The sequence below is a fragment of the Panicum hallii genome, chromosome 2, assembly GCF_002211085.1.
Source record: "Panicum hallii strain FIL2 chromosome 2, PHallii_v3.1, whole genome shotgun sequence".
Taxonomy (NCBI): domain Eukaryota; kingdom Viridiplantae; phylum Streptophyta; class Magnoliopsida; order Poales; family Poaceae; genus Panicum; species Panicum hallii.
Window position 1 is genome coordinate 38,841,815 of NC_038043.1, and position 15,427 is coordinate 38,857,241.

General features: G+C 46.9%; 1 protein-coding gene and 1 long non-coding RNA gene across 2 annotated transcripts; both read left to right on the top strand.

The window, feature by feature from the left end:
* The first annotated feature begins 338 nt into the window (after positions 1-338).
* Positions 339-801, top strand: LOC112879522. Its single transcript, XR_003226092.1, has 3 exons — positions 339-470; positions 562-631; positions 723-801. It is a non-coding gene; the product is annotated as an uncharacterized LOC112879522 (long non-coding RNA).
* Positions 802-5,701: 4,900 nt separating this feature from the next.
* On the top strand, positions 5,702-7,008 carry LOC112883134. Its single transcript, XM_025948376.1, has one exon. It carries the CDS (start codon positions 6,359-6,361, stop codon positions 6,713-6,715), a length of 357 nt encoding a protein of 118 aa, XP_025804161.1. The 5' UTR covers positions 5,702-6,358; the 3' UTR covers positions 6,716-7,008.
* Positions 7,009-15,427: the final 8,419 nt, after the last annotated feature.

A 15,427-nucleotide genomic window follows, 5' to 3' on the forward strand; every position in this document is an offset into this window, starting at 1 on the left:
GATTATGATTTGATTGATAGTGATGATGAGACTTATGATCCAGCTAATCCCGATTATGAAGATTATTTTTAATCAATGTAATACTATATTATTATGCATTTATATTTAATTTATTTTTCATCTCTTTCTAAGTACGTCTTGTTTATCTGTACTTATTACTTTACTCTTCTTAATTGCAGGTGATTGAACAAAGATGGTAGGCAGTGGGTTGAGGAGCATTAGGTCGCTTTACCAGAGGGCTAGGTCAACTACATCTGGGTCGTCTGAGAGGAAGGGGAGGAGGAGGGGGACGACGCAGGTGCCCCAGCAGGAGGCGGAGGAGGAGGAGCCGCAGGTGGGGTAGCAAGACGCTACGGAGGAGGAGGTGCATGTGGCGCAGGAGGAGGAGGAGGAGGTGCAGGAGGAGGACGAGGCGCAGCAGACCACCTCTGGTTCTGGTGCCTCTGGTTTGTCGAGCGTCTACTTGCAAGGTAAGAATCTTTATATGTTTTCATTGATTATTTATGTTATATGTTCAAATTTAAAGTTGAAACTAATAATTTTTCTTAATCACATGTACAGGTCCCGCCAGTCTCCCTAAGCGACCGATACCTCGTGAGAGGCGCCCGTTGATTCGACCCGAAGGGGAAAAGTAAGTAACTTTTCATATTTTTATTTCTTCTTCTTGTTATATGTTCAAATTCAAAGTCTAAACTATTAAGAGGTCTTAATCATTTGTGCAGGTCCTGGACGATTGTGCAGAGTGCAGGTGCTGCTCACAAACGCTCCGTCAATGGCATCCTCGGTCTTCTGTGCAGGGAACACTTCCCTGCCCTGGTTGAGTACGGTGGAGTGACGGAGCCGGCCTATACGTTTGACCACTACGCCGCCGCCCCTGATGCTGAAGATCGGGATGGCAGGGTATTCAACAACAAGGCGGAGCGGGTGAAACAAGAGCTGTGGGTAAGTGCTAAATACATTGCATTCATTTCACATTCTTAAAAAAATGAATGGTATACATTGTGTTTGCATGCAGGATTTCTTCAGATGTGAGGATGGATTTCAGGACAAAGCTGATGTGGTGGCTACCAAAGTCTGTAAGAAACGAGTCGTGGATATGCACTATGAGGCGCGTATCCAGGCCATTATTAGTTTTCACGGCTCCGTTCTTGGAGAGAATGTCACCAAAACGGAAGCAAGAACCATGTCTTTGACTGAGAAGCAGTACTTGCAGATAAATAAAGAAAATTAATATGCATTCTTTTTTACATTAAGCAGGCTTAATTTCATCTTCTAATATGTCAAATACTTGATGCCCTGTAGACGACTCCTTATTGGTGCCTCGGGCATCCAGAGTGCTGGCGACAGATGGTGCAGAAGTGGTGCTCCGACGAGTGGGAGGACTCGCACAACGCTTGTCGGGAGCGGCGTTTGATGATGCCAGGTGTAACACACCATCAAGGCAGTCGCGGCCTCAGCGGATACGCAGAAGCATGGGTACGCGAATGAATTTATTTAATGTAACACTCAATTATGCATGATTTCTAATCGTCTTGCTTGTTTTCTTGCAGTCGTCGTCACATGGTGGCCAGCCTTGCTCCCTCTTGAAGTCATATGCTATGTCCCATAAGGGCAAGGTGACGTCTGACGTCAACTACAATCCGGAGCACGGGCCCGAGGCATACAGCAACCCGATGGTCCATACCAGCCTCAGTGCGTACACAACGATGGCAAGGGAGGTCCATGGTCCAGAGTTTGATCCGGCCTCCGAGGACCTTGACAGAGAAGTCGTCATGAGGGTTGGAGGAGGTAAGAATCATGGGTGGTATTGGATTGCCAACGGCGCAATCGACTCGTCCTCTACTCCTACTCTATCTCAGATTAGAGCAAGGAGCACGAGTGCGAGCCCAGGCATACGACCTCGGCAAGACACTTCACAGTACCGGATACAGGCACTCCAGGTCATTTCTTCTTTATTCGTCGTTCATTGATTATTGTATACCATTTCTTTGTATTATCATAACATTGGAGTGAAAATTTTGCAAGCCCAATTAGAAGAAGAGAGGAGGCTACGTGTGGAGAACGAGCACAGGATGAGGGATATGTTTGCCTACATGCAGACTCTTGGTGCCGCAGCGGGTGTAGCTCCACCACCTTCGTTGTTCGCTTCACCTCGACCTCCTGCTGAGTTTTCTACTCCTATGAGTATGGATAAGTTTTAGCTATGTCTGACCTTCATTTATCTTGTCTCACACATGCGATCGCTTCTCCTCTTTGCAGAATCAATCGGCGGCCTCAAATGACCCTCATGCTTCTCCAACTACGCCGGGTTGGAGGTCGCCGGGTTGGAGGTCTTGATCATGATTTTTATCACTTATCCTGTTTCTGTAGACTTCTCATGTTTTTTGACATCTTATGATTATATGGACTATATTGTGAGACATGCATATTTGTGGTCTGTAATGATAATATGTTTGTGAACCGATTTGGGATATGTATGTGAATCGATTGTGTTTGTAATATAGATGTGATGTTTGTGATATAGATGTGATGTTGGTGGTCTTTGTGATGATATATGTTTTTCTGATATATATATGTGGATGAAATAGAAAAAATAGATTAAAATGGGTAATTCTGGTCACTTTGCCGAGTGTTTGCACTCGGCAACATCTGAAGAATCTTTGCCGAGTGTCAGGTCCACGGCACTCGGCAAAGAAACAATATTTGCCGAGCGCCAGGCATCTGGCACTCGGCAAAGTAACCATCTTTGCCGAGTGCCAGGTCCATGGCGCTCGGCAAAGATTACTTCTTTGCCGAGTGCCAGGTCCATAGCGCTCGGCAAAGTAACCATCTTTGCATTGTGTCTCAGCGCCGGCGCTCGGCAAAGATTATTTCTTTGGCACTCGGCAAACCGTCCGTTATGTCCCTGCTCCGTCACGGCGTTTAAATTTTGCCGAGTGCCAGGTACCTGGCACTCAGCAAAGTAACCATCTTTGCCGAGTGCTGAAGACCTGGCACTCGGCAAACTGTCCGTTATGCCCCTGCTCCGTCACGTTGCGCTCGGTAAAGAGTTTGCCGAGTGCCCGACGAAATGCACTCGGCAAAGTCCACTTTTCCGATATTTTCTCTTCCATATGTCCTTTGCCGAGTGTAACACTCAGCAAAACTTTTTCCGAGTATTTTTGGACCTTTGCCGAGTGTTTTTAACGCTCGGCAAATAGCCTTTTGCCGTAGTGCATGGCGAGCAATAGGCAGCGACGACCCCGGCGGCGCAGGGACGCGCCTGAGGCGCCCAAGCCGACGGTATCATCGACGAATAATGATGAAGAGCCCCCGGAGGTAGGAGGGGCGATGGCGTCGACGACGACCGTGCACGACATCCCCGACCACGTCCTGGAGCTCGCCCTCCTCCGCCTCGTCTCCCCCGTCTGCCTCGTGCGCGCCGCGTCCGCGTGCAAGCCGTGGTGCCGCGTCGTGGCAGACGCCGGATTCCTAGCCCGCTTCCGCCTCCTGCGCGTGCCCCGCATCCTGGGCCTCTGCCTCAACTGCAGCAACCCTCCGGTCTTCGTGCCGTCGCCAGCGCCGGGCATCCCCGTCAGCCAGTCCTTCTCCCTCGACTTCCTCCCAGAAGTCCCCGGCACCTGGGAGACCGTGGACAGCCGCGATGGCCTCCTCCTCCTCCGGAACAGGGACCGGAACTCATCGTGGAGCCGCCGCTCTGACCCTGACCTCGTCGTATGCGAGCCCAAGGCACGGCGGTGCCAGGCAATCAGCTTGCGGGACCGGCTGAGCGGCCGCATTTGCCTCGGCGTGTTCCTGCTCAGGGGCGGCACCACCACCATCAGCATGTCCAACTTCAGAGTTATCGTCGTCCTGCTCAGGGAACGCATGCTGGCTCGCCGCCATGGCGTGCCAGAGGCCTGCGTGTACCAGGCCAGCACCAGCACCAGCAACCGCCACTGGTCCTATGTGAGCTGCGCGTGGAAGGGCAACATCGATATCCCGTGCGCGACCGCCGCCTTCTACTTCGTTGGCCGCGCCGGTGGTTCTCTCTACTGGGCTATCATCGGGGGCGCCGGCGCCGCGCTTGTTCTCGACGAGGCCACTGCGGCGGTGTCGCTGGAAGCCGTCCCGGCCGTGAGCATCGGGTGGCGGGAGGAGGCGCTTTGCTTCCGGGTCATCGGCGGAGAGGACGGCACGCTGCGTGCCGTTCACTTGTCCGAAAACAACCTCAGGGTCTTCGCTCGGCAGCTCAAGGGCGGCGGTGGCGGTGCCACCGAGTGGGTGCTCCAGAAGCTACTGCGGTTGCCGAGAGGCACCGATGGTTTCCTTGGGCGCGCGATGATTGTCGCGGAGCATGATGAGTACGTCCTGGTGGCACCGCGCCACGGCAGGTGGCTCTTCTCCGTCGACCTCAAGACGATGACGGTGGAGCGCTTTAGGGAGAGGAACAAGTACGAGGAGCCAGCAGCCTACCCGTACGGGCTGCCGTGGCCGCCGACCTTGAAGGCCTGACCGAGCACCACGAGTCGACGCCTTTAATTTCTATGTACTGCTTGTGATAGTCTGCTTGGATCAGGCCTTGGCTTGGATTTGTATTCTTCCGGTATGTAATAGCCTTGCTCATATGGATATATTGTTTTTAGAGAAGTAGTCTATTTTGATTATATTCATATAAAGAGTCTTTCTGGATATATTGTTTCTTGAATACATTCAGATAAACAGTAGGAAGGCTGCACTATATATCAAACTAAGATGGTAGGATATCTGGAATCCCAAGATGCATATCTTATTTCTGAACATTAACATTGAACTAGTGCTCTGAACCGCAGGCTGCACTATATCTGCCAGTATGTTGCTTTTTCTTCTTCTTCTTTTTTCATTGCAATTTGCACTCTGAGATTTATGAGTGAGTTTTGTGACTATGAATTGTACTTGTGAATGAAATTGTAATGCTTTTTGTTCCCAGACTCGCTTTTTCTTTGTATGATATATTCAAATCTGATGCCCAACCATAATTAATATGACTGCATTTGGCACCATACTCAATCCTTTTCATTCTGACACTAATCAACAAGAAACAATGTGGCATCCCACAAAGTGGTATACAGTGATTAGGTTTAGTTCCCCTGTTCCCTTTTTTAGCTCATCTATTTATTTTCCCTGTGTACTGTGTCTTTAGTGAAGGCATGCTTATCTTCTTTGTTTGTTTCCTTTTTTCGCCTTGTTGCCTGTACCATTGGTAATCTGTTTACTTGTGTAGCATGCCATTTGTATTTCAATTTGCTTATAATTTCATATGACTTGCAGCTTGCAATGGTCTTCTCCGATGATGATAATCTAATTGCTCAATTTTGTGAGGAAGAGGATGACGCGCATCCGACAATGATGGAGACTATGATGATGTCATTTCAATTTTTATGCTTGCCGACATGGATCATGAGAGGCGCAAGAAGCGTCGTGGTTCAGTTTTGGGACGTCAGGTAGTTCCTAGGAACATATCTAGTGGCAATTCACACATTGTGGTTGATTGTTTTGCAGATCCTTCTATATACAATGCAAAAAAATTTAGAAGGAGCTTTAGGATGTCGACAGAACTTTTCTTGCGCGTATTGGATGGTGTGGAGGCACACAATGACTACTTCAAGAAGAAACCAAATGCATCGGGTCTTCTCGGTGCAACTGTATTGCAGAAGGTATTTGAATTATTTTGTATACTGGCATACGATGTTCCAACTGATTCAGTAGATGAAGTTGTGAGGATTGCAGAGAGCACCATGTTAGAGGCTTTTCATCATCTTGTTCGGGCTGTAGTTGAGGTGTTTGGAGAGGAGTACTTGAGGACACCTACTGTTGAGGACTATAAACATAAAGAAGGGATGGCCTGGTATGCTTGGTTGCATTAATTGTATGCAATGGAAGCGAAAAAACTGTCCAACAGCATGGCATCCCCGACTACGTCCTGGAGCTCGTCCTCCGCCTCGTCTCCCCCGTCTGCCTCGTGCGCGCCGCGTCCGCGTGCAAGCCGTGGTGCCGCGTCGTGGCAGACGCCGGATTCCTAGCCCGCTTCCGCCTCCTGCGCGTGCCCCGCATCCTGGTGGGCCTCTACCTCAACTGCAGCAACCCTCCGGTCTTCGTGCCGTCGCCAGTGCCGGGAATCCCCGTCAGCCAGTCCTTCTCCCTCGACTTCCTCCCGGAAGTCCCCGGCTCCTGGGAGACCGTCGACAGCCACGACGGCCTCCTCCTCCTCCGGAACAGGGACCGGAACTCGTCGCGGAGCCGCCGCTCTGACCCTGACCTCGTCGTATGCGAGCCCAAGACACGGCGGTGCCAGGCAATCATCTTGCCGGACCGGCTGAGGGCCGCATGTTGACTCGGCATGTTCCTGCTCAGGGTCGGCGCGACCAGCCGAGCCGGCGGCGATCTCAGCACCAGCATGTCCAACTTCAGAGCCATCGTCGTCCTGCTCAGAGAGCACATGCTGGCTCGCCGCCGCGGCGTGCCGGAGGCCTGCGTGTACCAGGCCAGCACCAGCAACCGCAGCTGGCACGACATGAACTGCGCGTGGAAGGGCAACATCGATATCCCGTGCGAGACCGCCTCCTTCTACTTTGCTGGCCGCGCCGGTGGTTCCCTCTACTGGGCTATCAAAGACGCCGGCGGCGCCGCGCTTGTTCTCGACGAGGCCACCGCGGCGGTGTCGCTGGAAGCTCTCCCGGTGACCATCGAGGGGTGATCCGGGGCGCGCTGCTTCCGGGTTGTCGGCGGAGAAGGCAGGGCGCCGCGTGCCGTCTGCATGGTAGACAGCGACCTCAGGGTCTTCTCTCGGCTCAAGGGCGGTGGCGGCGGCGAGTGGGTGCTGGAGAACTTGGTGCAGTTGCCGGGGGGCAGCCAATGGAATCCGGGGAGAGCTATGACTGTCGCGGCGCAAGAGACGTGCGTCGTGGTGGAAACGTGGAACAGGAAATGGCGGTTCTTCATCGACCTCGAGACGATGGCGGTGGAGCACGTCCCGATGAGGCGCTACTACGTGGGGCGAGCCTACCCGTACAAGCTGCCGTGGCCGCCGAGCTTACGTCTATTTGATGGATTAAAGTTGAACATTAAACTTTTAAATCTTGGTTAAAATTTAATCTATTCATTAGTATTTTTGTTTGGATGAGATAGTACTTAACTTTAGATACTTCGATCCAAACACCCCATTCAGTGCCTAAGCACTACTGTGTATTTTAATTTGCAGGTGTTGCTAATCTTTTGGTGACCAAACAATTTGCATCTTTTTCCTGTTTCTGTGTGAACAAGAAAAAAATCTTGCTGATAAACAACCGGAAGATGGGGAGAATCGTGGCAGCCACCTTCTTCTACCGCAAAAAAAAGCCACCTTCTTCTTCTGCTAAATAAAATCCGGGCGATCCCGTAACGAGCGGCGAAAGTATCTGAGATGATGCACTCGCATCCCCTCGATCTAAACAAGACTACTTGGAGCTGGAGGCCGCGGGACGCATACGACATCGTTACGGGAATGGAGTCCAACACGGACACGCTCGGACACCAGGAAGAATAGCCACAAATTGTGTTGGGCGGCGTGTCGACCAGGATACGGTTCCATGGCGCCAGGGAGACGACGGCGTCGGGGCGGCGGCCAGGACAGGCCCAAGGGCAAAAGTTCGTCGAGGACAGCGCCACCGGGCGGGCCGGCGACCGCGCACGACCTCCCCGACCACCTCCTGGAGAGCATCTTGGGCGGGACCACCGCGCACGATCACCGCGCACGATCAAAACGAGTTAGGATTTTGCCTCTTCTCGTTCTCGTTGCAGCGCTGCCATCGTAATATTCTCCATTCCGAGCGCCGGCATGCACCGGCGAATGGAAGAGATGGTCTCCGGAACCCTTCGCCTTTGGGATCCTGCACCGAGAGAGGGCGAATAAAGTTTGGGAAGCGCTTCGCGCAACTGCTCAAGGTCTTCACCACGGCACGTCTTCCACTCAACTCCATCACCTCACGGGCCAACCGCCTTCGCCGTCTCCGGCAACGGTGGTTCGTCGTCGTCAGCCCTCCAACCAAGACTTAGTACGTGTTCTGTGATCTGATCTACTTCTTAAGTATGTATCCTGAGATCCTGACTATGCTATTTATGTTGTCTAGTATGTTAGATCTATGTATGTTAGTTCATATGTTCATCATGATTTATTTCATATGGAACTTAATACTGTAATTGCCAATATTCTCAACAATCCAAAAATCTTATTATAAGCAATCTGTTGATTTTGCAATGGCTGGTTTTGATAATGCACTGAGGTCGGAAAAGTTTTCTAGTGTGCACTTTAATTGATGGCAAGTCAAGGTCCGTCTCTGGCTGACTGCAATGCATGCATGGGAAGCGAGGCTTGGCATAACAGCAGGTGATCATTCTCCCGCGGAGAGGAAGAAGTTCACGGATGACAACAATCTCTTAGTCGGTTGCGTTATAAGTGTTCTTGCTGATCATCTGGTTGATGTGTATGTACACATAATAGATGCAAAAGAGTTGTGGGATGCATCGGTTGCAAAGTATGATGCGACTGATGCGGGCATTGAACCGTATACCATGAAGAGCTTGCATAACTTTAGGATGGTGAACAACCGTTCCGTGGTAGAGCAGAATCATGAGATATAGATCCTTGTGAAGGAACTCGAACCCTGAAGTGTCCTTTACCTGCTAAGTTTGCGGCTGGTTGCATGATTGCAAAGTTGCCCTCCTCATGGAGGAACTTCGCCACAGCTCTGAAACACAAAAGATAGGAAATATTAGTTGAAAATCTGATAGAATCTCTTGATGTTGAGGAGAAGGCTCGGGCTAAGGATGCTTCTGAGAAAGGAGGTGAGGATCACTCTAGCGCCAACATGGTGCAGAAGAACCACCCACATAGCAAGAACAAAGGGAAGGCTGCTACCAAGCCTGTCAAGACTACTACCTTCGATAAGAAGAAGACTACAAATGCTAAAAGAGCTTGCTTCATGTGCGATGATGGGGGACACTTCGTGAGGGACTATCCAAACTATGCAGATCGCAAGGAGAAGACTAGCAATGGATCTGGACCCAAGAATGTCAACACGGTGACCGCAAGCAACACTAGAGATGGGTATGGTAATTTACTACTATTTTTTCAGTATTCTAATCTACTAGTTAGTGGCTTGATACGGATGCTAATGTTCATGTGTGTGCTGACATCTCTATGTATTCTTCTTACCAGGTCGCTCGGGGTTCTTTCGTCCTAATGGAGAATGGGTCACATGATTTTGTTCATGGTGTTGGCACGGTAAATCTGAAGTTTACTTCGGGAAAGATCGTGCAGCTGAAGAACATGAGTGCAGCTGAAGAACGTGCATCATGTCCCTTCTATCAACAAGAATTTCGTGAGCGGTTCCTTTTGTGTAGGAATGGTTTTAAGGTAGTTTAGAGTCCAATAAATTAGTACTGTCTAGCATGGATAATTTGTTGGTAAAGGATATGATAGTGGAGGCTTGTTCCGCTTTTTCCTTGCAGAATTTTGCAATAAGTCACTGAACCATATTTGCGATGGCGTTAATGATGATGCAGTGTTTGGCATTCTCGCTTATATCATGTTAATTTTGGTTTAATGTCTTAGCTTTCCAGCATGTGTTTAATTCCAAATTTCATAATTGCCAAAGGTTCTAAGTGCCATAGCTGTGTGCAATCGAAGCAACATCAAAAAAGTCACAAGTTGGTTGAGGAGAGAAACTTGGCACCTCTAGAACTCATACATTCTGATATCTGCGAGATAAATGGTGTGTTGACAAAAGGTGGAAAGAAATATTTCATGATGTTGATTGATGATGAGACTAGATTTTTCTATTTTTATTTATTGCAAACTAAGAATGAAGCGTTAGATTATTTTAAAATCTATAAAGCCGAAGTTGAAAATCAACTAGCGAGAAAGATCAAACTTCTCAGGTCTGATCGTGATGGCGAGAATTTCTCCAAAATTTTTGATGAATTCTATGAGGAACATGGTGTTATTCATGAGAGGATGCCTCTCTATTCACCCAAATCAAACTTGGCTACTGAGAGTAAAAAGTGCAACCTGACTGACTTGGTTAACGCCATATTGGACACTGCTGGTTTATCTAAGATATGGTGAGGGGAGGCTCTGTTGACTTCATGTCATGTCCTGAATATAGTTCCAAATAAGAATGTAGATCAAACACCATATGAGATGTGGATTGGGAGAAAACCATCGCTTTCTTATTTGCGCACTTGGGGTTGCTTGGCGAAAGCCAATGTACCTATTCCGAAGAAACACAAGTTGGGACCTAAGATAGGGGATTGCGTCTTTCTATGGTATGCTCAGCAGAGCATTGCTTATAGATTTTTAGTTAAATCTGAGGTACCTGATATGCGTGTTGATACTATTATGGAATCTCACGATACAATATTTTTTTAGAATATGTTTCCAATGAAAGATATACATAGCATTTCTTGATTTTCTACTAAGATAACTCCTAAACCTACTGCACCTACTGAGTTTTCTGAACAACCTGTTGAGAATGAGGAAATCCTTGAGAAGGATGAAGGAAATCCTTGAGAAGGATGACAGTGAAGCTCCTAGGAAAAGTAAGAGACAGAGAGTTGTAAAATCCTTTGGTGATGATTTCACTATGTACCTTATAGATGACATTCCCACGTCTATTGTAGAGGCATACACATCTCCTGATACTGATGATTGGAAAGAAGCTGTTCATAATGAGATGGGCTCGATTCTATCCAATGGGACCTGGGAACTAACTGAATAACCCCATGGTTGCAAACCAGTTGGTTGTAAGTGGGTGTTCAAGAAAAAGCTTACGCCTGATGGTACTACTGAGAAGTAGAAGGCTCGGCTTATGGCCAAAAGTTACACACAAAGGAAGGAGAAGGCTTCTTTGACACTTACTCACCCGTTGCTAGATTGACCACTATTCGAGCACTACTTTACCTAGCTGCTTCATATGGTCTTATCGTACATCAAATGGACGTTAAGATAGCTTTCCTAAATGGAGAGTTGGATGAGAAGATTTACATGGATCAGTCAGATGGGTTTGTAGTTGAAGGTCAAGAAAGCAAGGTGTGTGTAAGTTGTTAAAATTCTTATATGGTCTTAAACAAGCACCTATGCAATGGCATGAGAAGTTCGATAAAACCTTGACTTCTGCGGACTTTGTCATCAACGAGGCTGATAGATGTGTGTACTATCGCCATGGTGGGGTCAAGGAGTTATGTTATGCCTGTATGTGGATGAAATACTGATTTTTGGCACAAATATTAAGGTGATTAATGATGTCAAGTCTTTCTTGTCAAAGAGTTTTGATATGAAAGATCTGAGAGAAGCTGATGTGATCCTTAACATTAAGCTTATTAAGGATGAGAATGGGATTACTTTGTCACAATCCGATTATGTGGAGAAGGTCTTGAGCCGGTTCGGTTACATGGGTAGCAAGCCATCTCCAGTACCATATGATCCCAGTGTGATACTTCGCAAGAACAATAAAATTGCTAAGGATCAATTGAGGTAGTCTCAAATTATTGGTTCACTCATGTGCTTAGCTGGCGTAATAAGACCCGACATATCTTTTGCTATGAGCAAATTGAGCAGGTCCATGTCAAACCCAGGTTCTGATTATTGGCATGCACTTGATCAGGCTATGCGCTACTTGATAGTTACTACGAGCTATGGGATTACTATTCACACGGTTTTTGATGCAGATGAGCTGTATGCCACGAGTGGGTATGTGTTTACCCTAGGAGGTGGTGCGATATCATGGAGGTCTTGCAAACAGACCATTTTGACGAGGTCAACCATGGAAGCAGAACTTACTGCTCTAGACACAGCCACTGTTGAAGCAAAGTGGTTGCATGAGCTGTTGATGGACTTGCCTGTGGTTGAAAAACCAGTGCCGGCTATCCTTAGGAACTGTGACAATCAAACAATGATAGTCAAGGTTAATAGTGCTAAAGATAATACGAAGTCATCAAGACACATCAAGAGACGACTGAAGTTAGTCTGGAAGTTGAGAAACTCCGAAGTGATAAGTGTGACTTATATCTCAACAGAGAAAACCCTGGCAGATCCTTTCACAAAAGGGCTTTCACGGATGTGATTGAAAATGCATCGAGGGAGATGGGTATGAGACCCATATAGGTTGCCATAGTAGTAACCCAACCTTTATGATTGGAAATCCCGTGAATTAGGACCTGGGAAGAACAAGCTATTGCTTAATTGAGCAGAGTAACTTTTAACCCTCTCTAAGTGAAGATGCAATACTCTCAAATGATGTAAGGCAGGTTGGCTATACACCTTAATGTGTTTCTATTAGGGTTTGATAAGCAAAGGTGCTTTCCCTATAGAGCATCCTTGAAATAACACACATATATGAGCCTACTGTTAAATGTCATAGTATATGAGATTTGGGTAACCTCCAGCAAACTCAAGCTCATGAAGAGACCAGTGAGTATGACATATATGCTCCATCCAAGGGGTAAGCTACTGGCAGCCCTGTACTGGTTACGACTTTGAGTGAAACTTGTTCGCAGAAAACTAGCAATTCAAGGCATAGTCCATTGTCAAGTTGTGAATAAGTGTAGCTTGAAGCTCTAGGCGGAAGTTCAACTTAACAGTCTTTGCTGAAACACTAGTATATCAAACAGTGGTAAGAATAGGCAAAATTCTAAATAGGTATTTGAGATCTGGTGGGGGATTGCTGGAATTTTAGTGGGCTTGGCCCATTAATAATTTTAGAAATTCTAGTAAATCTCAAAGGCCCAGTATGCAAGAGGATGTGGTGCAAGTTTAGTCCCAACTTGCTAGTGGAAGAGAGGGATAGCAGTTGGCTTTTCCATATATATATATGACCCAACAGCCTCCACTAAAAATACATCAAAACGAGCTAGGGTTTTGCCTCTTCTCGTTGCAGCACCGCCACCGTAGCCTTCTCAATCCCGAGCACCGACATGTACCGTCGAATCGGAGAGCAGGTCTCCAAAACCCTTTGCCTTTGGGATCCTGCACCGGGAGAGGGCGAATAAGGTTTTTGGGAAGTGCTTCACGTGACTCCTCAAGATCTTCACCACGGCGCGTTTTCCACCCAACTCCGTTGCCTCATGGGCCAACCGCCTTTGTCGTCTACAGCAGCAGTGGTTTGTCGTCATTAGCCCTCTAGCCAAGACTCAGTACATGTTCTGTGATCTGATCTACTTCTTAATGAAAGTGCATTTGGCCCCCTAAGTGGATTTTTGGTGTTGATGACATGCATAATTAAGGAGCTAATAAGTTTTATCGAGCTAATGAATATGTTAAAATTTGCTGAAATAAAAAAGAGGAAGAAAAGTCCCAATTTATTTGAAATACGTTGTTGGAGCACAAATAAATACTATATAGGGGGACGCAAAGAGATTGCTTGAAGATGTCAAAGTGCTTAATTGAGATGCTAACCACCCAAGAGAGACACAAAATCACACACTTGTGCACCTAAGTTTCTCACTGATTCAGTGTTTGTCAGAAGTTCTGACCATGGGTCGGAAGTTCCGACTCCTGCTGGAAGTTGCTTGATAGTTCCAACATGGGCTCCTCGGCCGGCTATTTTTAATAGGGTCGGAAGTTCCAAAAATCACTTAACCAGCCTGCTAACGGCTAGTTTTTGGGGCTCGGGTATATATACCCCCTCAGCCCGTCCTTCATTTGTTGCTGACTCTTCACAAACACAGCACCTCCACAAGCTCCAAATCCTTCTCCCCACTCCCTCCAAGAGGTTGATTTGAGTTAGGGCTGATGAGAGCAAGATTGAGGTATGAGGCTTGAGCATTTGAGTGAGAAGGTAGCCACGTTCATCTCAAGAGCACTTGAAGCATCTTCATCCATCGATTCGCGTTTGTTACTCTTTAAGCTTGCTTCTAGACGGTTTGGCATTGCCCGGTTGAGCGTCCTCTTGTGTGCGTGCGCCCCGCGAAATTTGTGTCACCCATCCATTGTGGATTTCATAGTAAAGTGTTAGTGGAAGGCATGACTCTTTGTGAACTCCTCAACGGAGATGTAGCTTCCTTAGTGGGAGTGAACTTCGAAAACAAATCTCTTGTATCTTGTGCTTATTGTATTTATTTAGTTCTTGTTGACTTAGAATTTGTTTTGTGTTGATTTACATACTCAAGTTGTTGTGCTTGCAAAGATTACCTACAGAAGTCTCCTAGTATCATGGCACAACTTTTGATTTAGCCAAGTTCTGCAGTTTTAAATTTAATTTTGAATTTCGTATAAGAACTTTCCTTTTGTCGGAAGTTCCGGTCCAGTGTCGGAAGTTCCGACCCATCGGAACATCCTACACAGGGTCGGAAGTTTCAACAGGTTTAACCTTCTTTCTTTGATAGGACGGATTATCTCAAGTGGTCTTATGATATGAAAATGCATCTCGACATGCTTCACCCCTCTACTTGGCAAGTTGTTGTAGGTGTGACTCCAACTAATGGTGTACCCACGGCCGAACAAGCTCAAGACTACTTACGCAATTCACAAGTCATGAGGGTCATCACAAGCTCTCTTTGTGCTCAAGAATTCAACAAGATCTGCAATGTTGAAATAGCCAAGCAAATTTGGGACACATTGAGAGAGGCTCGTGAAGGAACTGATGAAGTTAGAGAGGGCAAGATGGACTTGTTGTAAAGAAAATTAGAGCACTTTGTTATGCCTGATGAAGAAATCGTGAGGCAAATGTATGATAGACTAATGATCCTTGTATCGGACATTAGATCTCTTGGAAACATGGAATGGGATGATCACAAAGTGACAAAGAAGTTGCTTAGGGCTTTCACACCAAGGAGCTCTACTCTTGCAACAATGATTACAAGCTTATGGAGAAATTGGAGAAAATGAGGGAGTGCCTCGATATGCAAGAAGACTTGCTCATCCTTGAGAAGGAGAGAAATCTTGCCTTAGAGAAAGCTCTTGCCGAAGAAAAGGTGAAGGTTGAAAAATTGGCTATTGACTTGTCTCTAGCTAATGATTCAAATGAGAGGATATATAAGGAGAACACTTTGATAAATGAATCTCTAGCTTCCCTAAAGGCCGCTCATAGTGAACTTCAAGAAAGCTTCTCATGCTTAACGACTAAATACAATGGTCTTGAAGTTAGCTATAATGCTCTTTGAGAGAGTGCCAAAACCAATTCCAAAGAAACTCTTAACTCCAATGTCTCCACAAGTGAATGTTGCTCCAAATGCTATAAAATTGACTTGCAAGCTTGTGTTATTAACATGGCAAAGCTAGAGAAGATGATCTAAGCAAAGGATGCTCAACTTGAGAGAATGAACATGCTAGTAAAGAATGGATATGAAGGCAATATCAAGCCTAAACCTAAGATTAACTATATCAATGGAAGATATCCTAACAAAAAGGATGGGTTTGTACATTATAAGGGAG